Below are 27521 nucleotides of genomic sequence, written 5' to 3'. Positions count from 1 at the left end.
CTGGCGTTTGAGAGGAAAGCCCTAGCAATCAGATGGGCAGTAACACAGCTCTCCAGTGGATGGCCCTGAGCAAAGAGCTGAAACCACGTGTCAGAAGGTGGTTTTTGAATCTCCAGCCTTATTGTTTCACTGTTGTTAATTGGAGGGACTGTCTCCAGGCTAACACTGATGCCCTTTCTCACACTCACGACCACTCAGTTATATATACTTTATATTTATTTACTTATTTGTTTATTTATTTACATCTTTGTTAGAAACATTTCAGATTTATTACTTTAGTCTCACTGCTTCTTAGGACACTTCTATCACCAATGTAGAAGCTTCTGAATGCCTTCAGAAAAAACATTTTTGTTCAGTGAGAAGCAGGGTGTATGTGGCTTGTTTCACCTCTCCAATACCTACAAATCGATTACTGATCTCTTCCATTATTACTCTTCTCAGAACTGTAGCCTCAGTTTCTTCCCGCTTTCATCAGTAGTTAAAGTTGATGGCCACATCAAATGCTCTGTACTTGTCACACTTGCATCTCCACTTTAAAACATGTCTATCCAATCACATACACTTTGGGAAGGAATAGCATTGTCTACATACTGAGAACTCGAATCTCAGGAATTGCAGGTCTGACATTGTGGTCAGCAACACAGGAGCGCCGCAGGGGACTGTACTTTCTCTGGTCCTGTTCAGCCTATATACATCAGACTTCCAATTCAACTCAGAGTCCTGCCACGTGCAAAAGTTAGCTGACGACACTGCTATCGTGGACTGCATCAGGAGTGGGCTGGAGGAGGAGTATAGAAACCTCATCAAGGACTTTGTTAAATGGTGCTCCTCCTGGACCCCGTGATTATCAGAGGAGACTGTATGCAGAGGGTACAGACCTATAAATACCTGGGAGTGCAGCTGGATGATAAATTGGAATGGACTGCCAATACTGATTCTCTGTGCAAGAGAGGACAGAGCCGGCTGTACTTCCTTAGAAGACTGGCGTCCTTCAACATCTGCAATAAGATGCTGCAGATGTTCTATCAGATGGTTGTGGCGAGTGCCCTCTTCTACGCGGTGGTGTGCTGGGGAGGCAGTATTAAGAAGAAGGACGCCTCACGCCTGGACAAACTGGTGAGGAAGGCAGGCTCTATTGTAGGCATGGAGCTGGACAGTTTGACATCCGTGGCAGAGCAACAGGCGCTCAGCAGGCTCCTATCAATTATGGAGAATCCACTGCATCCACTAAACAGTGTCATCTCCAGACAGAGGAGCAGCTTCAGCGACAGACTGCTGTCACTGTCCTGCTCCACTGACAGACTGAGGAAATCATTCCTCCCCCAAACTATGCGACTCTTCAATTCCACCCGGGGGGGGGGGGGGGGGGGTAAACATTAACATTATTCAAAGTTATTGTCTGTTTTTATCTGCATTTTTATTACTCTTTAATTTAACATTGTTTTTGTATCAGTATGCTGCTGCTGGAGTATGTGAATTTACCCTTGGGATTAATAAAGTATCTATCTATCTATCTATCTATCTATCTATCTATCTATCTATCTATCTATCTATCTATCTATCTATCTATCTATCTATCTATCATAAACGTGTGAATTTCAGTTCCTTCAACAATTTCTTCCCACAACAATCAAACATCAATTCTCGATTCTTCTTTTGTTCAAAAATAAGCAGGATACCAATAACAAAGCAATGCAGCACATATAAAGCAAGCAATTATGTTCTGCATTCACATATTACTACAAAAAAAAAGTTATAAATTGATGTAGGCAAAAAAAATTCAGTATATTCAAAGCGTAAACATCAATTGGTAGAACAGTAGCAATGGGGAATATACACAAAAGGTAAAACCAATAGCATTACAATGAAAAAATTGAAAAGTATAAAAATAAACAAAGACAAACAAGTGACACTTAAAGGTTGGTAGTGATGGGCATATAAGAGATGACATCAAACTCCATGATTAATACTGTTTGATTACTAATGTTATACCTTTGTATTTTCATGATCTGACCTTTGTATGTACTAAACATTTTTTGACTATATTAGTTTCTTCCATTAACTTATTTTTATGTCACTACTTGTTTGTGTTATTGGTAACCTGCTCCTTATCATTTTTGGTATTGCTTTGCATATTTCACATTTATACTTGCAGGTATTTTTACTGCCTTCTTTGGTTCAAAGCAATACACACACACACAGCTACGACTGTGATCCATTTGCTACTAGCGACATCAACAGCAAAAAGGTACTGAACCACCACACAAAGCCTCAGCAACCTTACACAAATAGTTTGGAAACAAAAAGTGCAGATGAACCCTCAAGCAATGTTAATCAGTGTATGTTTAATGGAAGACCTTTAATGAAGAGTGACTTCTTTAAGTTCATACAGTTTTAGGAATGGAACTTAACTCTGTGTCACTATGGTATCAAGTCCCAGTCCATTGCCACAAATGTGAACTAGTATGATCTGTAAGTGACTGGCCTCTTGTTCAGACCTGTAGCCTTTTAAGTTTCCCAACTTATACCAGACTTACTGCACTGAATATTTTAAATCCTGAACGTATTTGTATATTTTAGAACCCTGAACACCATTTAAACACTTTCTTAATAATAACTGTGTGTGAGCGTATGTGTTAGAATAAATGTTTATAGACACCATAACTGAAAAACAAACCAGTCAATTCAAATTAAACTTAGCATAGTTATTTAAAATTACAAAATGCGCAATTTCTATTTTTAGTAAACTCAAAACAGTAGGTTTTGCTCTACATATATAATGGGTATACTGTATATCAGAAGGTATTGTAAGGGGATAAAATTTTAGAATCATAGATTTTTATAACTTAATGATGCATCAGATGTTTTAGCCATGCTGTGGAAGCTAGTTAGTATACAGGGTGAGCCAAAAAGAAGTACCACATTTCAAACATTTATTCTACAAAAATGCTACAAGATAAAATAAATTTCATTACGACATAAGAAAGGGTATACAAAATAGAATTTTTCATTGTGTTTTAAAAATGATTTCTTCAAGGTGGTGGCCATCATTTGAGACAATTTCTGAAAGCTCGCATGACTCATTCAGCCATTTCAAGGGGAATAGTGGTGATTTTGCGGTGAATAGTATCCTTGAAGGCTTTAAGGTTTTTAGGTCAGTGTGTGTATACCTTCAACTTGAGATAGCCCCACAAGAAAAACATCACACGGAGCAAGATCAGTGAAACTGAAGGCCACCCAACATCGTCGCACATGGATCACATGGATTTCTACACAGTATGAGCTGTCGCTCCATCCTGTTGAAACCAGGAATCCACCACATCCATTTCTTCCAGTTGGGGACGCAAAAAGTTCTCTAGCAATTCAATGTAATGTTCTGAAGTAATGGTGACCGTTGCTCCACCCTCCTCAAAAAAGTAAGGGCTTACAATGCCAAATTCTGCAATTTATCGCTTATTTACTTATCGCAACTTCGCTTATTTATGCAACCATTCAAATGGAAAAGTCGTTCTTCATTTTGACTCACCCTGTATAAAAAAATAAAAATATTAATATTAGAGAAATCTAACAGAAAATAAACACTATAGGTGCTTATAAGAAAAACATGATAAAACTGCTCACACAGGTAAAATATCAAGTAGTGAAATTTTAAAAAAGGACAGTGTATTTTGGTGAACCAATTAATGGAAGAGAAGCCAAAATAAAACATGGAAGACACTAGATAATATGGAAGGCACTGGAAGACATTTATCAGAGATAATTGAACCATCAAACCAGCAGAGGGGTACCAACAGGCCAAAAAGGCTGCAGCTTTGGCAATCACGAAAGCAGAAACACAGGTTTAAGAGGAATTTGGAGAGACCATGGAAAGTCACTAGTTGGGCTCAAAGATGTGGCAAACCATCAGGTGACTCACAATGGGAAGACTGAGCTTCATCCCTGCTGTTCTCAGCAAGGATAGAGAAGTGCAAACACAGACTGACTGTGGAAGGTACACTTTGAGGAGCTCCTGCCCATTTCCCTGAGGGAGGTTACTGAGGTAGTTAAGCAGCTTTGCAATGACAAAGCCCCAGGGATGGATGAGATCTGGCCAGAAATGCTGAAGGCTCTGGACATTGGCTGCCATAGCCGAAATACATGACATAATGTTGAGTGGTCGTCAGGAGCCATGCCCAAGTGAGTGGCAGACAGAGGTGTTGGTCCCCTCTTTTAAAAAAGGGTGAGCAGAGGGTGTGTTCCAACTATAGGAGGATGACACTACTCAGTCTCTCTGGGAAAGCCTACGCCAGGTACTGGAAAGGAGACATTGCCCAGTCGTGAAACCACAGATCCAGGCAAGGTTATTATAGTTAATGAAAACTAAAATCAAAATTGAAACTATTACTAAAAAAACATTTTTGAAAACTGAAATAAAATAGTTAACAAAGCCGAAATGAAAAACTAAACTAAACTATTAAAGTAGCTGGAAAGACTAACTGAAATAAAATAATAATTTACTAAAAATATTTTTAGTTTTGGTTTTTGAAAGTATATTCTGGGCATTAGTCTTTAACACATGTAACTTTTAACTCTAAAACCAAAAGAAATCCACCATGAGCTGCCTGAATATATTCACCCAATGAACGGCGGCTGGTGATGAACGGCGGCTGTTCACACAGCATTTGCGGTGACAGAGCGAGCTGACTACAGGGACGTAAAGCGTGTGAAATAGAAAGCGATTTACTGTGCCACATTTCTTTACGTTTGTTGTATAACAAGATGTAATTTAAATGCCAGAAATCGGAATGTGCTGGTCAACAAAACCTTAACCGTATGAACATAAAAATCACAAGTGAGTAACGCTTCAGTTTATTTCTCAGGTGCCTGCATTTTGTTGACAATAATTCATCTGCCATTTCGCACAGTAGAAATCCTTTCTGAAAATAAAGTGACACTGATCAAGAGACTGACTAGGTCATCATACAAGATCAGCATATTGTTGCTGACCAATCATTTTTCATTTAAAAAAGTAATGTCCTTGAGATGGAATCAGAGATCAACATGACTGGTAGAAAATAAAAAGCCCAGTATGGGAGATTTTTGAATGAAATATTGAAGGCATTCATTATAAGCACATTGTCTTGGAGCAGGATATGTTGTGTGGTATAGACATTTAGAGTGAAAAAAAAACCTCAAACCTTAAAATTCACGTAAATTTTATTACAAATTGGCCCATTCTGGGCAATAAAAGACAAAAAGATAAAAAGTGACAACAATCAGCGCACATTTGGTAAATGACATTGAAAATAATTTTTAAAAATTACAAAATTGTGTAAAATTGTTCATATTCAGTATCTGGTTTTGATTATGCTTGTTTTTACCAGACAAAAAGAAAAGCAGATAGTAAAAAATGTAGTGTAGTAAACTTTTAAACTCATATCCTAATCCGTTAAGTGTACACTTCTGTCTGATTTGTGACATAAAACTAAACTCCATAATAGCTCTTTAACCATAACATAATTACTAAAACTGAAACTGAAACTAATAGATAAAAAAAAAAAATAGAAATGCCTTTGTGAAATAAAAACTAAATTAAAACTAAAAATACATGATGAAGGAAAACTAAAACTAAACTGAATTTCCAAGTAAGGTTGGAAAAAATATAGAAATAAAAATTAATATAAAAAGGCAAAACTATAATAACCTTGGATCCAAGAGGAGAAATGTGGATTCCATCCAGGCTGTGGAATTGTGGAACAGCTCTTCACCCTTATGAAAATCCTGAAGGGGCATGAAAGTATGCCCAATCAGTCTATATGTGTTTTGTGAAGTTAGAGAAGGCATATGACCATGTTTCTCAAGAGATTCTGTGGAGTCTGCTGGAAGTGTACAGGATTCTGGGGCCCTTAATAAGGGCTACTTGGTCCTTGTATAATCATAGTGAGAGCTTTGTCTGCATACTCAGAAAAACATCAGCACCATTCCAGGAATGATGGAATGGAACTCAGGGCTATGCTTTGTCTCCTATCCTGTCTGAGATTTTCATGGAGAGGATATCACGGCCCAGCTAGGAAGAGGGGTGTCCTGCAGACAACATGGTCCACTTGGTTTCATCGGCTTGTAAACTCCAGCACTTATTCTTATGGAGTAAGAACTGAGTGTGAAGCAGCAGGTATGAAGGTCAGCCTCTCCCAATCTGGTCCTCAATAGGAAAAAGGTTGGCTATCCTCTCCAAGTGGAAGGTAAGTTACTGCCTCGGGTTGAGGAGTTTATGCTTCTTGGGGTCTTGTTCACGAGTGAGGGAACAAAGGGATGCGGAGATGGGTCAAGGCGGCAAGCAGTTTTGTGGTCTGTATACCGATCCGTAATTGTTAAGAAGGAGATGAATCAGAAGGCAAGGGGCTCTCTGTTTACCAGTCAATTTACATCCATACCCTCACCTTTGGTCAGGAGCTTTGGGTAATGACCAAATGAACAAGACTGCGGGTACAAGTGGATGAAATAAGCTGTCTCTGCAGGGTGGCTGGGCTCTCACTTAGAGATAGGGTGAAAAGAATAGATATCTGGGAGCGACTCAGAGTACAGCTGCTGACCCTCTGCAACAAAAAGAGCTAATTGAGGTGCTTTAGGCATCTAATACACCTGCCTCACAGACACCTCCCTGCAGAGACTGTATGAGCACAACCAGCTGAAAGGAGACCCAGTGAAGACCCAGGGCTCACTAGTAGGATTATATCTTCCAAGTGGCCTGGGAACACCTTGGGATTCCATAGTATCAGTTGGCAACTGTGGCTTTAGAGAGGGATGTATGAGCTCACTGCTAAGACTGCTGCCCCAAAGACCCAGTCTCAGATGAGCAGTAGAAAATTAATGAATAAATGAATAATTTAAGAGTATATAGTATACTTTGTATTACATGAAACATTTGATATTTTTGAAGTCAAAATATTTTTATCTCAAATGTTTCATGCACTCATTTGCATTGGAAAACTTGAATTTTTAAATGATGCATTATAGATTTGAACACAACTTGCATCTCCCACAGTGACTTTAAAACAGATCAATGTCTGACATTTGTTTGCTATAATTGAAAACGTATAGCTTCAGCAATGTCTTTGCAAGCATAATGTCCTTATTCAATCTAATCTGTTCTTCTTTAGACTGGCCTGTTATTAACATACTTTGATTTTCCTGATGACTCTGAATAGGTTTATAAACTTTGAAAACTCAGAAATAGACACGTCATTTGAGTGTCTCACACTGTTTGAGTATCTAGCCATGTGCACACTTTTAGGAATTTTATTACAAGCCATCCTGCACTTAGTATGCACAGACTTAAGAAGTTTCAAAATACAACTGCTGATGAATGGACTTGAACCAAATATAATGAACACATTTTTCACCAACTAGCCTGACTAGCTTACTATTTAATACAGTTTGATACACCTTCAAAATGTGGGTACTGATAAAAAAGTTATAAATTCCAACATGTCAGAATTCCTGTCATCATTGTCTGCACCACATAAACTTCTCACATATTAGAAAGCTTTTGACACCTATCATCTACCTATGCAGCACTATGTATCTGTTCATCTGTTTTCTATTCTGTTTATCTAGTTCAGAGTCTTTGGGTACAGATGCTTGTCCTGATAGTATTACAAACATTTGCTGATCATTGTTGCCAGTCATATGTATATTTTCATGGGTACAGTAAACCCATCTCCTAATAGGCTTTCTGAGAAGGAAAATTGTAGAGTAGATTCACAAACAAAACAGTGATTTAAATATAATATAACTGCCTCCCCAAACATCAGACTCCCTAAACTAAGCTAATTTTTACCTACTATGAGATATGCTGAAGTCAACACAGACATGCATTTCTATATAAGACTTTTGACACCATGTTGAGTCAATATCCTGACAAATACAGGCTCTTTGCAGGCCAAACGGGGATGCAACTGGAGTGGTATCTATATATAAAAAATTCTTTTCGCATTTGAAACGGAAATGACGTATGACCACACGATATGGAAATAACGTATGAAACGGAAATTACGTTTGACCACGCGATAAGGAAATTACGTTGAGAACAAATTGAACGCTGGGAGGCATGGAATGTCGGGTTGCTCCGCGGAGTCGAGAGCTTCACAGTTTCGGGCAGTGTCCTCTCTTCTCGCACTGTTTGTGACACTTCAAGTGCCCCATCGGCTCCTGGGAGAGTGGAAATCTTTAGGAATGAGTGTAATCGGAGCGATCGAAGCAGGACTCTGTTTATAAATTGCCCTGCACGACTACTAACTGTCCATTAAGGTGAGTTCGGATCACTAAAACCCCGCAACATTCAAGGTTGCTTTTGTAATCAATTATTTTAAGAAGATGGGAGAGTTTACATCTAAGATGATGTACAGACTTCTTCATGTAAAGTGTTGGACTTGGGAATTGTTTGGACCTTCTGCCCATTAAGCACGGAAGGGCAGCGTCCACATTTATCAGAATTATTTTTCTTTTGAATCACAGGCACATAGTGCAAGATTGTCAGGCGCTGCAATTCCTTTTTGTATTTGGCGCCCTTGTGCCGACCAATTAACCTGTTCCACATCATCCCTCCGTAGGCACACAATGAAGGGAACGTGTCTGCAAAAAGTGGCGTCTCCTGCCCTGTAAAAATACTATAAAAGTCGATCAGCTAACGCGTGTGCGCGTAGCTGTGCCGGCCTTTGAGACTGTGACTGCGCTTCCGCCTTAAGTGAAAGTAAGCACTTTTCATTTTTTTCCTCCTTCCCCTGAGCTATAGTCCAGACAATTGCAAACACGGGATCCCTTTTCTAGACTGCGGCAAACTAATATTAAGGCGCTTCGCACTTTCTTTTGCACATATAGGGTTATGAGGTCGCGGGAGGTACGCATAGGAGTGGAGGACCGACAGTGCCATCCCGTCCGGTTAATGGCAGGGCCGTTTCTCCAGTCTACACGAGACCCGCCGAGACGCTCCCCAAAAGGCGCTCATATCGTCAGCGAAGACATCTCTCTACACTATATAAAAGAAAAAGGTAAATTTCCTTTCTTTATACCTTTTTTCCTTTTATCTCAAACCAAAGCCTTTCTCTCTTAACACTGCAGAGGACACAAAACTAATTTTCTTTAATTGCTGGTAATGCCAGTAAGACACATTACCACAGGCAGAAATTTGGACGTTCACATAGAAAATGTAATTTCTATACCACAGCCGTCATGCAGCGCCTTTCAAAAGGGATCTACTACTGAGAGATGATCCAAATACATTTTAGCTGCTGTTAGTACTACTTACCTGTTGTGTTATACCGCCTTTAAAATGTAGTTTACCCCAAACCACCCCAGTAGTGCTCAATGTATCTTTACTTCTTAAAATGTTAATGTTTTACTGTTTAATAACTTATAGACTACATTTTATTTTTTTCCCTTGCACTCAGTGAGCGAAGCCACTGGGTAATCAGCTAGTATCTAATAAAATGGCCAATTAGTGCAGTGCATATGTCTTAGAATGATTATAAGCAGCAATTAAAATGAACAGACTAAGTTGGTAAACCAAACAAGATCTTGCATCAACCCAAAATCTTCATACATATTACATGAGACACAAACAGTAAATGCTTCATATGTAGAATACAATATAATCTGTGGAGACAAAGACTGAAACAAGTGCAATCAAGAACATAAGCAAATTACCCATTACCAGAAGGTGTCTGAAAGCCCATACTTTCCTAATTCATCAGTGAATACTTCCCAACATAGTAATCACTAGCAAAGTACCAACGATAGACGTGAATCACTAGATATTCTACAAAGCAGAATTATTATATTAACATCCTGCATAAGTGGGTATCTTATTAATCAGTGTTTTCTCTATTACATGAACTAAGGATTTTTTGAAACTGACATTGCTTTATCTAGTTTAAAAGTGCAGTATGTAAAAATGATAAATTCATGGATATGATTTAAAAACCCTGACATTTTTGACTCATCAATTATGGCTATAAATTATTATTAAATACATTTTTCCAATTGACCTCATGGAAAAAGTGTTTCAGTTTAAAATTCAAACACAAAACCACATCTGTCCGCTATCTTTAAAGAACATTGTGCGTTAAGTGAGGAACAAATATTTTTTGGATATATTCAATATGTTTTTCTTGTTTTTGGTGTAAAACCATATTCAAACAATGAGTGTCGACATGTTGACAAGCCAGACAACCAGGATTTGACTCGTATCTGAAAATAAATTTTTGAAGCTCCCTTTCTGCAAAACACTATTTCTATGCTTTATAAATCTCCAAAATTGTGGCTTTGCTCTGCCATACTTAACTTGCTAAAAGGATAGGCTTCAGTTCTAGTGTCTGCAGAATAAACTGAATAGGCCACATATATGAAAGGGCTATAGCAGCACTGACCACAAGGCAGTACTCAATCATTGACAGAATGTCAATTGCTAGGCCCACACACACGTTCACACTTACAGTATATGGGGCTAACTCAGAATATCTGATCAACAAAACATGCACATCATTATTTTTTGACATCTTTGATCCTGATGAAATTTTCCAAAATTTTATTTTTGTATAAAGCTCTGTATATCTATTTGATGATGATTCTCTGTTTATGTCCTAAAACTTTATTTTGTTTTTATGTTGGAATTCTTTTCTTCATACTCAATTTATCACTATAGTATAGCACACTGAGCTTTTAAAGAATAGTGCACCTCATATAAGTTAAATGAACTAAATAAAAAAAGAACTCTAGGTTGTAGGAAGAAAACTAGAGTATTCCGAAAAAAAATCCACAAGACATAATAAAACCTGCAGACTCCACACAGAGAGGTACAGGATTTAAAACCAGAATGGCAGAACTGTGAGGCAATGGCAATTATCGCTATGTCATTGTAGCATCCTAAGAGCTATACTGTACAGTGATCCCTCGCTATATCGCGCTTCGCCTTTCGCAGCTTCACTCTATCGCGGATTTTATATGTAAGCATATTTAAATATATATCGCGGATTTTTTGCTGGTTCGCGGATTTCTGAGGACAATGGGTCTTTTAATTTCTGGTACATGCTTCCTCAGTTGGTTTGCCCAGTTGATTTCATACAAGGGACGCTATTGGCAGATGGCTGAGAAGCTACCCAACTTACTTTTCTCTTTCTCTCTCTTGCGCTTTCTCTGGTCCTGACGTAGGGGGTGTGAGCAGGGGGGCTGTTCGCACACCTAGACGATACGGACGCTCGTCTAAAAATGCTGAAAAATTATCTTCACGTTGCTACCTTCTGTGTGCAGCTGCTTAGTGAAGCTTCGCATACTTAAAAGCTCGAAGGGCACGTATTGATTTTTGCATGTTTGTTTTTCTCTGTCTCTCTCTATCTCTCTCTCTCTCTCTCTCTCTTTGCTCATGACGAGGGGGTGTGAGCTGCCGCCTTCAACAGCTTTGTGCCACGGTGCTTCGCATACAGCCCTATTGATTTGTTTGCTTTCTCTGTCTTTATGACAGTCTCTGCTCCTGACAAGCACTCCTTTGAAGAGGAAGATATGTTTGCATTCTTTTAATTGTGAGACAGAACTGTCATCTCTGTCTTGTCATGGAGCACAGTTTAAACTTTTGAAAAAGAGACAAATGTTTGTTTGCAGTGTTTGAATAACGTTCCTGTCTCTCTATAACCTCCTGTGTTTCTGCGCAAATCTGTGACCCAAGCATGACAATATAAAAATAACCATATAAACATATGGTTTCTACTTCGCGGATTTTCTTATTTCGTGGGTGGCTCTGGAACGCAACCCCCGCGATGGAGGAGGGATTACTGTATAGTGTATATGCAAACATTCAACAGTCAAAATGATTGTAGAATTCAAGAGATCTATTCTCATCACCTCTCCCATAACCAACCGTGGTTCCATAGTCAACATGGTGAAGACCTTCAGGTACCTGGGGATTACAATTTCTCTGAATCACCAATGAGAAGCTAACATCAGCTACGCGGTTAAAAAGGTGCAACAGAAAATCTGTTCTCTAAAACAGAATTTTAAATTGCCAAAGCCACTGCTAGCCCAGCACTACACTGCTGTCTTTGAGCTCAAGCTTAAATCCTCCATTAATGGTTTTGTCTGGACCAATGACTCTGGAGGACAAGGCCATACCTCAACATATTATATGTTCAGCAGAGAAGATAACTGGCTATAAACTGCAAGATCTGTATAACTCAAGGTACATAAATCTTGCAAGCAAAATTATTGATAACCCTTCTCTTCTAGACATCACATCTTTCAAGCTCTCCCTTCTGGTAAACATTTCAGGGCACCAAGGTTAAAACAACACAGCAAAAAAATATTTTTCCCAAGCTGTGAATCTTTTTAATCTTTAATATATCTCTAAAAGTTCATATCCTGATACAATTTTAATTATATGTTAAGAATAGCTCATATTTAATGCTTGAACTATAATCTTATTTCCCGCTTATTCTTTAATTTTCTTAAGTAGTTGTGTAATATGTGTACATTTAATATTTCAGTGCAATTAACCAGTCATATTTCCTGTATAAGTACATCATTGTAAATACAGTTACCTAATAATATGATTCCATTCCATCCATTTCATTTCATTAATAAGGATTAAAGTAAAAACTTACAAATAATTCTGACTTGTAATAATACATGTACAAGTATTATTTAAAAGGTCATTGTTTTCTTATAGTGGTTGAATGAAGAGTTTTTTGGACTTTTTTTGTGCATACAATACTTGCTATGGCATTTCCATTTGTTTGATTAATCTATATTTAGCTAATTGGTTTTATTTTAAAATAAAAAATTAAAATTTTGACCAAACAGCTGCACAAACCCTTCAAATGTACAAGATAATCATGTAAAAAAAAACAAGAAAACTGGCCTCCATATTAGAGACCAACTCATCTCTAGTTTTAGAGACCAAAGCTGATAAAACTGTACTTAAATTCTGATTTTGATTTTAGCAAAACAGACATTGAGTAAACGGTCAGGCAGTTTTCAGTCCTGGCCATTTGAGATCTTTTGACTTCAAATGTCATCAGAAACTGGAACCAAATTAACCAATATGTTTTACTTTTCCTGATTATCTTCTTGGCATGGCTAAGTGGACAAAAGGGAAGTCATGACAGGCAAAGGGATTAGAAGCCTTGAGTACTGTTGGCATGGACATCCTGATCATGATTCTTAAATGCAACTGCCTCTAAACACACAAAACCTAATACAGAATGCCAGAGTGCTGCTAGCCATGATGAACAGGTAATGTAAAGCAAAATGTTATGAATAATGAGCACATAATGAGTTTCATATATAGAGAACATAAGTTACTTATTTTCATCCACCCATCCATTCATTTGCCAAAATAGCTAATTTCACATTAATCTTTCAATTATGCTAGAGCCAATGCAGACAGCATTAGGCACAGTCAGGTGCTACAGCTAGTTCTAGACAGGACCACATGTTCATCTCGGGTCACATATTTCATTGTTGTGTAATGCATGCATATTGATGCTTTAGAAAAAAGGGAAAAATATGTTAAAAGTAAATTCACACTGAAAAATACAGAAAAACAACATTTTAATTGATAACCTTCATCAGTTTCTCAACAGCCAAAATGATGAGTCTCTTCATTTTTCAAAGTGTAATAAACTTTAACCTCCATTTCACCTTCTGCTAATGCTGTGCATTAACAATGTACCCTTATACAAAGGCCAGGAAGCCATTTTTATTTATTAAATTAATGTATGTCAGTTCTTGACATTATGCTTAAAATGCAAAGCCTGTTATATGCCTATAATTCTCTTCTATAAGAGTTTACATTTCATATTACTCATCATCGGTGGCGCAGTGGTAGTGCTGCATCCTCGCAGTTAAGAGACCTAGGTTCACTTCCCGGGTCCTCCTTGCATGGAGTTTGCATGTTCTCCCTGTGCTTGTGTGGGTTTCCGTCCAAAGACATGCAGGTTAGGTGCATTGGCGATTCTAAACTGCCCCTAGTGTGTGTGTCCTGCCCGGGGTTTGTTTCCTGTGTTGGCTAGTATTGGCTCCAGCAGACCCCTGTGAACCTGAAGTTAGGATATAGCAGGTTGGATAATGGATGGATCATTTATCTGGGTTTCCATCAAACACCTTTAATAATATTACTGGATAGAACACGAACCATTCTTTTCCCAATCCAGTGCATACTCAATCATTTAATAAATCGTTAATCCATCTGTTATTGAATCTGCTTAATTATATTCAGGGTCATGATAGCCACAGCCTTTCTCAACAGTTTTGGGAAAAGGAGTGATGGTAACTCACTTAAACATGGTCAATTTAGTGTCACAAATTAACCTAATGTGCAGGTCACTGGTATCCAGAAGGAAAACTGAAGCACAGAGGGAAAATTCAGATACAAGAAGAATGTACCATCTTCACTCTGACAAGTCACTGACCTGGGATTTCAACCTAGCATCCATCCAGGAAAATCCTATAGGATTTCTGTTCTGGTGGTGTGCCTACCCCACTCCCCACTTCCCACCTCCCATATACTGCTAAAGAAGACTCCCCCTCTAAACACCCATGTTTCTTGCTCTCTCACTCTACCTTGGTCTTGTTTCAGTGGCAAGTCAGTAGTTGCCTTAACTATAGACTCAAGTAAACCATTTGGCTACAAAAACTCAAAGCTAGAAATCACCCTAATGCATCATTCAGCCTCACTGCCCATGAGCTATCTTCATAAAAGTTCTTATGCTATCTAATTTCTTAAATGGTTTATAGTCCCACCTGTTCTCCACCAGGAAACAGATGCTCACAGACTTTGAAGAAAATTTCTAGAATTCCACTCACACTTCCTATTGCATCCCTTAAAAGGTCCCTATTTACCCATTTTAGGATCATATGTTCCACTTCTCTCCCTCTCAGTCATGGAGTCTAGAAATCTTAAGCTTAAAGTGGACTGCCTTGCTTCTAGTATCCTGAGACCCCCCCACCAACTCCCTCAGAAGAAGCATTTTTAGCATATCTAATAAATTCTCCTTTCCACGATGGAATGTACCAGTTCATTTGGGGATTTCTTACTTTCCTTGTGACTTTTTAGGTCCAGTCCTTGTGACTAGTAACAATCACTCAGAATACGTAACACAAATTACGTATCTCTCTATTATAAAAAAAAATCCTGTGGGAGGGAATGACTAGGAGACGATACGTGATCTTAACGATAAGATCACGGAAGATAAATAAAAGACCCGCGAGACGAAAGAGAATGGCCACGGAGCGTCTCGCGGGGATATAGAACATGAGATTCTTGCAAGACACGCCCTACTTACAAGCAATATCAGAACACGGCCAGCAAAAAAATCAGCACTGTAAAGGCACGCAGCACACACAGATCCAGGGGTCTCAGTGCATATAAAGCGAATAAAGGACAATACGTTATAAATGAAACATTGATGACTAAAAGATTGCATTAGTGCAAACAAAAGGAAATTAATCATCAGGACCAGGTGTAATTGAAAAAATAGCAGTGAGGTCAGAAATAAAAGGCAAAGAGCAGAAAACAAAGTCTTTTCGCCTTCGCATCATTCAATGCACAAAACGTAGATTTACACAGTAATGGACCATATGCTATGAGAATCTGTGGTCCCGCAACAGTTAAAGCAACGACAAGTTTAATTTCAAAGAAAACACAATTCGGTCAGGTGTATATTTATGATCATGGACAAGCGATCACAACGCGAGCAGCAGAGACACGAAGTGGCAAAAAGGACAGCGGCTGTACAGGCTTTAAAATGATCCCCCCCTTCACAACATGAGCAGCGTTATACGTCCTGCAAGAAAGAGATATAACCACGCCCGGGGCCGGAAATAAAGGACAATTATTGTTTTTACAACATCACGTGAGACAAGGCAGTTAGCCATCATTTAAAAGAAGTCCACAGACATCTAACCTAGCAGTTGTTGGATTGCTTTTGGCAGACACGCATCATGTGCTCCCAGCTCTTAAAACAATGATATGCGACAAGCAGAATAGGCAGCTCTCCAGCAGCAGAAAGACAGCAGATGATCCAACGGCATATCATTAGCATGTGTTCAGCCGCCCCAAACCCCCCCCCCTTCACAACGCGAGCAGCATTATACGTCTTGCGAGAAAGAAATGTAACCACACACGGGGCCGGAAATAAAGGACAAGTATTGTTTTTACAAAAGTTTTTAAAGTAAAAGTAAAAATAATGCATATGTAACAATTCCCATGAAAATAACAATCTCTTTAAATTGTATATCCGGTAAACCAAACACGGGGGTGAGCAAGCGAAGCGAGCTGGGGGGCGGAGCCCCCTAGTGAATTCTACAAAACAAGACCAGCGAGGTTGATTTTTAATCTTGGTTTATACCTTACAATTAATGGAGTGCCATAAAACCATCAGTAGAGATTGCCATAGAGCAGGGAAGCATGTTCATCAGCTTTAATACAACTAATACAACTAGAAGAATAGTATCAGAAACAAAGTAGTCTCAAAGATTTATACAGGGTAAGCAATTCAAACAACTGTTCATCAGTTCTGGTTTTCAGTTAATAATGTAGCTTTATAGATGACTCAGTAGATCACAACAGGTCTAAGCAGTTGAGTTAGCTAAAGTGAAATGAATTTGAAAGCTAAACCTTCAAACCACGTTTGGATGCAGAGACACCAGTTACAAACAAGTGAAGTGTAAAATGGTAAGAAGCAGTTCAGGGACTTAGAAAACCAGATGAAGACAGATGGAGATTTAAAATCAGATAAAAGTGAACAAGAACTATATACTCTAAGCAGAACTGAATTACTTCAAGTAGGGAGTCAAATAGTAGAACAAGGGGAAAAAAAGTATAAGGTGAAGAAATAGAAACCTAAGCAAAGCAGTGAGAACACAGAAGAGTCAGAAGACCAGGCTAATAAAGAAAATTGAGAAACAGAAAAAGTCTAAGTCTCCTTTATACACTAGGTCAAATTAAGGATGAAAACCTTATTTTGATTATTTGATTTAGCTGGAATGTATAGTGCTAGTTCTAGAGTTGTAAATGTTTTATTGATGAATCAATAGATGACTGTGAGCTTTCAAAACTGACAGCAAAATAGCACAATTGAAAATGTTTATTCTTTCCTTTTTCAAACTAATGATAAATTATGTATCATCTATTAATACACCTTTATCTATATATGTGTGATTTTATGTATCTAATAGTGTCAGAAAGAACAACAATTAGGCTCATTTTAAATTCTAATACATTTTTGCATGTTTACAGCAGCAGACTGATGAATACCACCATTGCCTCAGAAAGCAGAAAATTGTAGACTGAAGAAGATAAGGCAAATTTGTATGAAAAGAAATCATTTGGATTTTTTTTTACATTACATGGTTAGTTAAGGGCGGCATGGTGGTGCAGTGGGCAGCGCTGCTGCCTTGCATTTAGGAGATCCGGGTTCATGTCCCGGGTCCTCCCTGTGTGGAGTTTGCATGTTCTCCCCCTGTCTGCATGGGTTTCCTCCGGGTACTCTGGTTTCCTCCCACAGTCCAAAGACATGTAGGTTAGGTGCATTGGTGATTCTAAATTGTCCCTAGTGTGTCTGCACGGCCTGTGGTTGGCTGGCGCCCTGCCTGGGGTTTGATTCCTGCCTTGCGCCCTGTGTTGTCTGGGATTGGCTCCAGCAGACCCCTGTGACCCTGTAGTTAAGTTATAGTGGGTTGGATAATGGATGGTCAATTAAAAATTTACTTATACATACACAGTTACAAGAATGTACAGTATACAATAAAACTTACATCTTACCCAAATAATATATACTTAAGCATAGTATATCTTATAGTGGAAAAATATCTAGAGTGAAATGTCTGTAGAAAAGTACAGTGAAATTGGTTTTGCCTATTATCATTATGTATAGTACGCATATATCAATAGTTTCAATGTACATGAATACTGTTAAATATAATGAACCCATGTACTTCACTGCTATTTAGTGGACAGCTCAGGTTCCGTGAACAAGGCTACATCATGGGCAGACATGGCACCTTGTGCAAGTCCAATACTGCCAGAGTTAGAACAGTTAGCCATTTTACATAAATCACACTTAGCCTGGAGAAATATATAATTGACATAGGGAAAAAAAGAGAGCAATAGTATGAGAGGTGCATATCTCACTCTTTTTTACATCCCAACAGATGACTGGGAATGCATGAGACACATCTCGCTTTTTCTTGCTCTAACATGAAGAGCAGGGAGTCTAAAAAAATAAGCATAAGGAAGGAGGACAGCGTGCTCTTTCTTGTATTAATGTATATCACAGAAAGGAAGAAGAAGAAAGAAAAAGTACATTGAGAAGAATGTCTTGTGGAGTAAGAATACAACAGACATTATCTCACTCTTTCTTGCTCCACTATGCACCCATTGTGAGTGAGACACTACAAGAGTATGAAAGTCCTTCTTGTTCTCAAATACAGAAAAAGAGTATGTCACGGCAATAATTTAGATTTTTATATTTTTCTCCTTCTTTATATGTGTGTTCATATACAATAAGAAAAAACACACACTGTGGGTGCCATTTCTGTTTGCCTGTCTGTCTGTCTATCCACATTTATTCTTCAGTGAAATTTGAGATGTCTCTATTTGAGCACACTGTACAATGTTCTGCAATTTCAAAATCTCCCATTGAAAAGTTGTGGTGAATTTGTCAACTCATCTATCTTAATATTCTGTGTGAATTAATTATGAATTCATTTACTGGTTCAAATTTAATTTGACAGCATTCCATTCAACTTGTGCATTTTTATATCTTCCTCTTTTACTTGTCAAAAAGCCGCACCAGATGGCAAAATCGATTCCAAATACAAGTTATTAAAAACACTGGAACAGGAATGAGACTGATACAGCGACTCGCTTTTCCTGCTGTGTGGTAAGTTAACTGCAAAAAATTGACTTCTCTAGAAATTCATGTAAGAGGAAGAGAATTATGTAAGTATTGCTCTGTAGGCAAAGATTGCACAAGTAAGTCTTCAGTATTTACATTACACTAATAACATGTGCATTATCAGCACATAATAATGAGTCAATGCTTTTCTGACATTACAATTTATCAGCAAAGCCTAGATCTTCTCTATGTCTTTGTCTGAAGCAGCCAACCATTTTAACTTAGAACTCAAACAAATATTTTAACTCTCCATCAAGTATTTCTTTAAAAATATTACAGTATGTTTAATAAATTTCAACTACTGTTAATGACAAACCCTCCACAGTCAACAACCAACAACAGGACATCAATCACACCATTTTTAAATTACTTCTGCAGGCTGTGAAAGCATTTGAGCCACCACAAGCCTATTTGGTCTACATTTTTAATTACATGAAATTGGAAAGTGCTGCTTAACAGAATGAGTTTACTGTAGAATACTAATGTATCTAACTGCATTCTGTTATCACTGTTATTTTTTAATATGACTTATTGTTTTTTAATAAACAAAAATGAAGCAACTGACTCTTTGATAAGGTTGTTTAAAAAATGTTAAATGCTCTAATTTTAAAAAAAGTAAAGTGATTCTCTGAACTCACCTAAATATTACACCATGTGTACATTTCCTAAGTTGTCTACTGCTAGTTCATGCCAAGCTGAATGTGTATGTTTAATTAATGAAAGCTAATTTTCTGCATTATATTATATATATATATATAGTGATAAGGACGCTGTATAGCGCCCGACCCAACACAGACTCACACTGAGGCACATGTAAAAGCACAAGAACTTATATTTTTCTTCACCTGTGGGGCACGTCTTCCCCGTGAACCCCACAGGCAATACACAGTCCCCCAAGCACTCAAGCCAACACAAAAACACTTTTCTGGCACCACAACTCCTCCCGTCTAGTTTCGTCCTCCACCTCCCGACTCTGACCCCTGAGTGGTGGTGGCTGGCCCCTTTTATAGCCCACCCGGAAGTGTTCCAGGTGCTTGACCACCTGGTCCCAATTGCACTTCCGGGTGGGGCTGAAGATTTGTCCAGCCGGGCTGTGGAATCCACGCAGCACTCCCTAGCGGCCACCCCAGCTCCCAACTGGGCTGTGGAGGACTCCTTCTCCCATGGAGCCCTGCGGGAGGTTGGGGAATCACCGTCGGCCAGAGAGGCTGCCACCAAGTGTCCCGGGGGAGGTATTGAGCTGCCCATGGTTGCTCACCTGGAACATATGCAGCAGGGGCGTCCCGGCTGGACATGGGACCCGGCCGCCCGTCACAATATATATATAAACAATTTATGCATATGATATATACAACTCCAAGGTATCCTGTCAAGCAGTGAAAAAATGTTTGTGGTTGCTGGTAACATTTGCCAAACATCAGTAACAGCAGAATTCTGTGAATTTCATTTTGTCATGTTTTATCACAGTGAAACTTTAACCTATAGTTACAAAAGTAAAATGTTTGCTACAAGCTTCTACAGGTTGTTCTTAATCCTATAACAAAGGGATTAACCAATACTTGGAAAACAGTGTCACAGCATGATAAATTAGTTTCAGTCAATAAGGGGTTATAAATAAAATATGGCTATTAGATACAATGTTAACATTATTTCTGATATTTTGGATTGATATGACAAAGTCTAATTCATAAAACACAGAAGCACAGCTCCACACAAGCTCCACACAAAACGTTTATTGGATATAAAGTTGGTCATGAGGTCTTTCTTCACTGTAAATGATAACAATAAAAAGCAGTATATATTAACTTGCTAATATCTTGTTAGGTCTAAGATAAAAAAATAGTCTTTTAAATGGAGCTCCACCCAGACAGGTGGGTTATCTACCAGAAAACCTCACCTTTCTGTATCACAGGCTGAAGCTTCTTTGTTAGTCGACCTTTAAATAAGAAGGCTAAGGCATTCAGTGAAAATCACTTGAAAGTAAAATCCATTAATCTGATATGTAAGGCTGCTCTGAATTGTACCTGAGTAAAATAATTAATAAATTACATTAAAAAATTGTATTTTATAGATTAGTTTCTGAAAGTAAGTTAACTGGCAAAGGTCAAAAATGTTTAAGGGAAAAAAGTTTCTCTTTTAAGTAGTATGTACACATCAATTTTTAATTTGCATATAAAACAAAATGCAGAAAAAAAAGAATAAAAAACAAAAGGAAATAATATCAATATTGGTTTTGGAATTGGCAGATACAACAAATGGAATATTGATTATCAGTATTGACCCAGAATTCGCATTATCAGTGCATCCCTAGTGACTATGGGTCACAACCTAATTTAAAAAGCCAATACGAAACTGATTTTAATGCAGCAGCTGTGGATCTCCCATCGACTATTCACAGTGAAATTTTGTTAAACAGCAAGTCAAGAATGCAACACAGATTGTGGTTATAAATGGAACCTAGAACAGCCTACATACGAATGCAAAAGGCTGAGAAAAAACATGTTAATCTTTTGTAATTAAACTTAATTTAACCTGTATAGTTAGGAAAGCATTCATACATCATTTAGTGTCTATTTAGTGCTTTCACTACAAGTTGTGATTTTAATGGCACTTAGAACATCCACCAGTACAAACAGAAAAAGCTCAATAGGAAAGCATTGGCCCATCTGTGAGTGTCTGTTTAGCATGTCCTCTGCTATGAAACTAAAGTACACAGTACTCCAGATCCATGACTCCTAACAGGTGAAGTAAAATACTGACCTTAATAATAATCTTTACAATACTCATTTATAGTGAAAATTTTCATAAAGATCCTTATACAAAAAATTTGAAAAAAATACTTTATAGGTTCATTGATTACCAAACATTCAAAAAGGGAGTTTTAGGAACTGAAGGTGAATTTCATTGTCTCTATATGCCATGTAATTGTTTTGAACTTTTATTGATTGTAAGAGTCAGCACAATGGAGCATAATCAAATCTTATTTAATTTACAATTATATGTAAAGCAACATACTGTATAAGGTCAACTATATAAAAAACAATGACATTTACTCAAGACTTTGCTGTCTATCGTGAACCATACATTTTGGGACAATCTCAGTAACAAGGGGGGGATCTCAAAAAATATATTAACTAGGCACAATTATATTCACCACAAACTGAAATTCAATTTATATAATCAAATAATAAACAGTAACTTTTCCCTCCACATCTTCAACCTTTATCCATTGCAAATAGTAGCATAAATTCAGCTGACAAAATAAAATTATTTTTCAGTGGACAGGTTTGTGTGGCTCAAACACATGACAACTTTACCACATGGTAATATGACAGGACGGCACAAAATTACAACACATGCCCAAAGAGGGTCAGAATAGATGAAAAACAATTAGCTGATGTTTTATAATGAGAATAAATTGTGATTTCTAGGTATGATCCATTAGAATTGTCTCCTAAACACAAACTCAACAATTTATAAAGTTACAGAAAGTACACATTTAAGCCAAATATCTCATAAGACATTTTAAAACCAACAAAATCCAGAAAATCCCTTGCTTTATAGCTTGCCATTAACTTCTGCTCGAATTTACATTTTTATATTTTTACATGCTTCCTAAATTGATACAGCTGTAAACAAAACTTGTTTCTACCAATGTCAAGCTAAGAAGTGGGTAAGGCATTTACTATGAATTTCCCAACATATTAATTTCCTCTTATTATCTTGCAAGTAATACCCAAATGCAGTAAAATAATGTTTCAGGAAAATACACTATTAGTTAACCAAGCATCTCTTCTAAGAGGGTACAGAATACAAAATGTTTCAAAGTGATGAATCTAATAACTTTATAATGTACACACACTTTTTCCAAATCTGTTTTCTTCCAGTATTAGTCATGGGAGCCAGTTGTACAGAAAAAACAATGAAGCAGTAAAAATCAGTTTCTGTGAATTATCACACATTGGGCCACTCTTTGTTATCCATTAACATGACAGTTTGTGTTTAAATTTTTTTGGGGGAACCAGAGACCCCAGAGGAAATCTATGAAAACACAAGGACATGCAGATTTCACACAGAAGGCATTTCAGCTTGGTCTATAGTGAGGTCGAAACCTCAAAGTATATCTTAAGCATTTTTCATTTATATGACCCTGGATATTGTTTACCTTAAAAATCTAACTGCCTCACAAGCATTTAAGGCTGTTACATGTCCTGATGGAGGTGCCTTCTGAGTGAAGTTGCATTTTGGCAACATGTTTACATGAATACTTATCAGATTTACTCAAACATTGCAAAGATCTGCTATTAGGTTAACTCGCAATACTAAACTGTCTCATTATATTTAAGTGTGTGAGTGAGCTTCAGAGTTCCCCGCTATTTAATTCTGTCCTGTCCACAGTCATTTTCTGCCGTGAACCAACTGAAACCCTGACAAATTCTAGTTTTTAACAACAGTACCTTGCAATTTATTTAGATATATATTTATTATAAGGGGGAAATTGCTTAGATAGATAGATAGATAGATAGATAGATAGATAGATAGATAGATAGATAGATAGATAGATAGATAGATAGATAGATAGATAGATAGATAGATAGATAGATAGATAGATAGATAGATAGATAGATAGATAGATAGATAGATAGAACTGACAGTGGAGTTGTACCTAGATTTCCACTCTGTTAGCTATGATAAACTTCAATGTCATGTACTACTCATAGTAGTATTTTACTATGGCTGTTTTGACTGTAGCCTGAACCTACTTCAGTATGACAAAATCTCTTGTTTTTCAAAATTGCTTCCATTTATTGTATATGTACAATTACACTTTATTTGCTTATACTGGTACAACTCAAGCAGCTCTGCCTAGTGACAAACCTTTAATAATTATCTTGATTTTTGCAAGGACTGCTGTTTGTGTATCACTTGACAACAGCTGTTAGCACATCAACATAAGGGGATTTCTGTGTGAATGAAAGAATCACAAAACAATAAAAATAAAACACTGAGATGCATGTGCTGCTTGTCGATAAAATGAAGATAGGTATCCTTAAACGACTGGTTACTAAAGAGTATGCTTTAAGTGGATCTAATGTGTCACCAAAAGGTGTTATTTGGATTTTTTCAGGTGATTTAATATCTACTGTAATTGATTCTTAAAAAGCCTTCGTTCATTAACAAGTTTAACACAGCACAGACTTTTGTTGTGCTTTGTAAAATATAAGACCACTACCGTACTCGTAATAAACTGTCCGAGATTTTGTTCTGCATGCACAGTATTGACTGGGATGAAATGTCCTCAATATTTTAAAAGTAGGCTGAGGGGTAAGCACTTTTTCTTTTCACTTTCCCTTCCTTCGCAACGAAAAGCCGATTATGTAATCTCACTCCCTTTTCCTATCATTGACCTGTCTGCTTACGGAGAATTCGAAAGCCTCCGATTAAGGCGCTATATTAAAAACTGGTGCATGTCCAATTCTGTTAATTCAAAACGTTTGAAGTGGTTCCTGCTTCGCTGTCGCTCTCCAAGGCTTTGCTGTTTTTCCACGTATCAGGAAGCGGAAAGCCCGTTCGGCACGTGTATTTTTCTTCGTGTGACACGCTAGGGATGCGCGTTCATTTTTCTTGCATTGTGTGCGGCTAGTTTTCAAAATGATGACGGAGTAAGATGGTAATACTGTACTTTAGAAGAGACAGATAAACTGTCCCGTGTTCAAGGTCATCGGACACGAAGATGCTCCCCAGACAGAAGTCATCGCTCCCAAGGAGTGCGCCCTGATGCCCTGAGTGCTCTGTCCCGGGGGAAGTGCAAGAGCAGGCACAATGCAACTTTAAGTGAGTCTTCACTCCGGGTTGCATGTTTGTGAAAAGGTGACAGACAGAGCAACTACAGATATATACCAGTAGATGCAACATCTCGGCGTGCGACAGTTGGTATCTAAAGCAGTCAAGGAGATGCGATACGGTCACCTTACCGAATTTTCTGTCGGCTGAGGCACTGGGATGTGTGAGGAGAGCCAAAAGGGCGATGAGAAATGAGGCGAGCGAATCCATCATTCTTGCTGATCCATTGCACGCTTTCGTTAACAATCCATGGTTTGGGAAGAGGGTGCGGATTATTTTGTTTGCCGGTGCGGGGAGGAATGAATGATAAGAAGCGAAGGACAGACGGGTGAGGGTAGTAGCTCGAGCGCTTCAACTCTCCGTCCGTCCTTCTGTCAGTCAGTCCGAAGCGTAGAATCAGCACTGTGAACAGCGGCCGATCCCGCCCACCCGTGACGTCACATGCACGCGTGCGCGCATCCTATAGGTGGCACACGCCGAACGCTCTTATGTGGTCAATAAAAGCGGCGAGTGGCCATACATTTAATTTTAAATGAATAAGAGCAGCGGATGCCCTGGCTCAGAGAGAAGTGCGTGTTTATAATGATAACATTCACGTAAAAGAGCCAGTTCCACGTTTCTCATGCTGCACATGTCGCTGTTTTTTTATGCATTGCTGTTGTCACCCTGGCTGGTACTGTCAGACAAACGACACGTGCTGTTTAAACCACATGAGGCCAGTCCCCCTTCGGCCCCGCAGCGTCACTTGCAAAGACCACGCAGGTGTCGGGGCACGTGAGCAGCGTGACGTGTGGACGGGAACGCCCGAAATGTGTTTAAACACAATAAAAACATGAAATCAGATCAGCATCATTCAAGATCTAATGGTAAATTACAGATAGGGTGATTCATGATATATTCCCAGATGTAGGTGTTCAGCTTTGTTTACAGTGCTTATTTGAAGATTGAGTGTAAGCACAGTGAATCCTAATCAATTTAAGGCACAAGGGACGAGTGTGGCTGGGATGGGCGCATCTCCTCATCTCATTGAAAACGCATCGCTGCTTTCCATACTGCATTTAGTAAAGTGCCTGTAAATGTAGAACAAGAAGGATGCTTTACAATGGTCGCCTTTTTGATGAATCAAACTTAAGTTTTAAATATTGGGTATGTATACATTGCCAATCAAAAGTCTGGATACACCCAGAAATGTACATGTTTTTGATAGAAATGGATATAACTATAGCTAAGACATTGCTACTGTCTCTAATGGTTATTACTGCTTGAAATGACTGTTATTTCATTTATTTTCACATATGGCTACAAAGCCCCATTTTCAGTAGCCATTCATTCAGTGTCCTAATGATCAACTCTCTTAGTTTATACTTAATTTGTCATGTTTAAATGTTAATTCATTATGAGAGAAATTCTTATAATTGCATTAGCACTTCTGAAACATGTTATTCTGTTCACTTGTAGGGAATAAATTAAATTCTGTGTTTTAATTAATAAAAAATTAAACCACACATACCCATCAATTTTGAAAGTTTATCAGTAGGGTGGCTTTAAGGTCACAGCGAAGAGTGAAGTAACTCTATTCTATTGGGAGGCTCACATTACAATTTCAGTAAATTTTAACATTGGTTTTAAAGTGCTTAATGGTCCTTACAACTCCAGGAGAATAGGTGGAAAAGCAGGTCAGTAACAGAAGAGAGTGTCCCTGCTTTCCCTGGTAGTGCAAGGCTATTTCCCAAGGTAATCTGGTTTTACTCCAACTACTTAAACATGTTGCAGGTTATGTTGACTGATATTAAATTCTCCTACCATGAGTGCTTTTGTGTAGGCAAGTATAGTATGTGATGCTGTTTCCTGCTTTGTGCCCTACGCTGCTGGGATAGTTCCTTGTTCCCACAATCCATAATTTAGTTTATGCCGGTTTAGTAAAAGATGGATGGCTTTAGTGTCAACATGTAACATGAATGTATTTGAATGGAGTTGTAAACGTTTTTGAGAATTTAGTGTAGACACATCGACAAAATACTTGGGCGATGCTTGAGTCTTCTCTCGTTTTTCCATTTTATGTATCAGACCAAAAATTCTTACACCAGTACAAGATGCACTACAAAGCAAAGAAGAATACATTATCCATGTACTGTACATGCCACTCTCCTTTTGGCACATATTTTGGAAATGTCCTCTGGTTTTTCATTTTTAGTCCAATCTCTCTATTATAATAAAAAAAAATCTTGGGACAAGACATGACTTTCACAGAAAGACACTTTCACGTCCCACAAGACGAGACTTTGTGCCATGAGATTTATCCACGCCTGGGGCCGGAAATAAAAGACAAAGATTAGATGACAAAGTAGAACCTCGTAAAGAATTCAAAAACGTTGATGCGATAAACATGCAGAGCAAGTTAGAGATAATGGAAATATGAAAACTCAAAAGTCCAAAAAAAAATGATAGTAAAGACCGCATTACCGCAAACCAATGGAAATTATTACTTGGTGAACTAACGGAACAGCAAAAAGAGATTGAATATATTGTTTGGATTTAAACTTTAAGTCGGAGACTTGTAGATTGTCTAATTCGTGTTGCCATTAGGGAAAAGTAGTGTTTCTTCCCAAAGACGAGGACTATAAAAGTTTTGTTGTTTGGTGAAAGTGAAATCCACATACGTGTAGTGCAAGCAGGGGTGCTGGCAAGCAAAACGAGCAGGGGGTAAAGCCACCTAGTTTTTCTAATTTTCTGCTTTCCATCCTCTGCTAA

General features: G+C 38.0%; 1 protein-coding gene across 2 annotated transcripts in view; it reads right to left on the bottom strand.

Moving 5' to 3' along the window:
• ptprn2 (protein tyrosine phosphatase receptor type N2) overlaps positions 1-25221 on the bottom strand; it is a 1061581-nt gene extending 1036360 nt beyond the window's left edge. For both annotated transcript variants that reach the window (XM_028804141.2, XM_028804142.2), the window contains exon 1: positions 24902-25221. In XM_028804141.2, the coding sequence (XP_028659974.2) occupies positions 24902-24983 (82 nt within the window). In that variant the 5' untranslated portion in view covers positions 24984-25221. The remainder of the gene's footprint in view (positions 1-24901) is intronic.
• Between the last annotated feature and the right edge of the window lie 2300 nt (positions 25222-27521).

Source organism: Erpetoichthys calabaricus, chromosome 6, assembly GCF_900747795.2.
Source record: "Erpetoichthys calabaricus chromosome 6, fErpCal1.3, whole genome shotgun sequence".
Classification (NCBI taxonomy): Eukaryota; Metazoa; Chordata; class Cladistia; order Polypteriformes; family Polypteridae; genus Erpetoichthys; species Erpetoichthys calabaricus.
The sequence above is the reverse complement of the archived record's forward strand: the minus strand, read 5'-3'. Positions and strand labels throughout refer to the sequence as shown.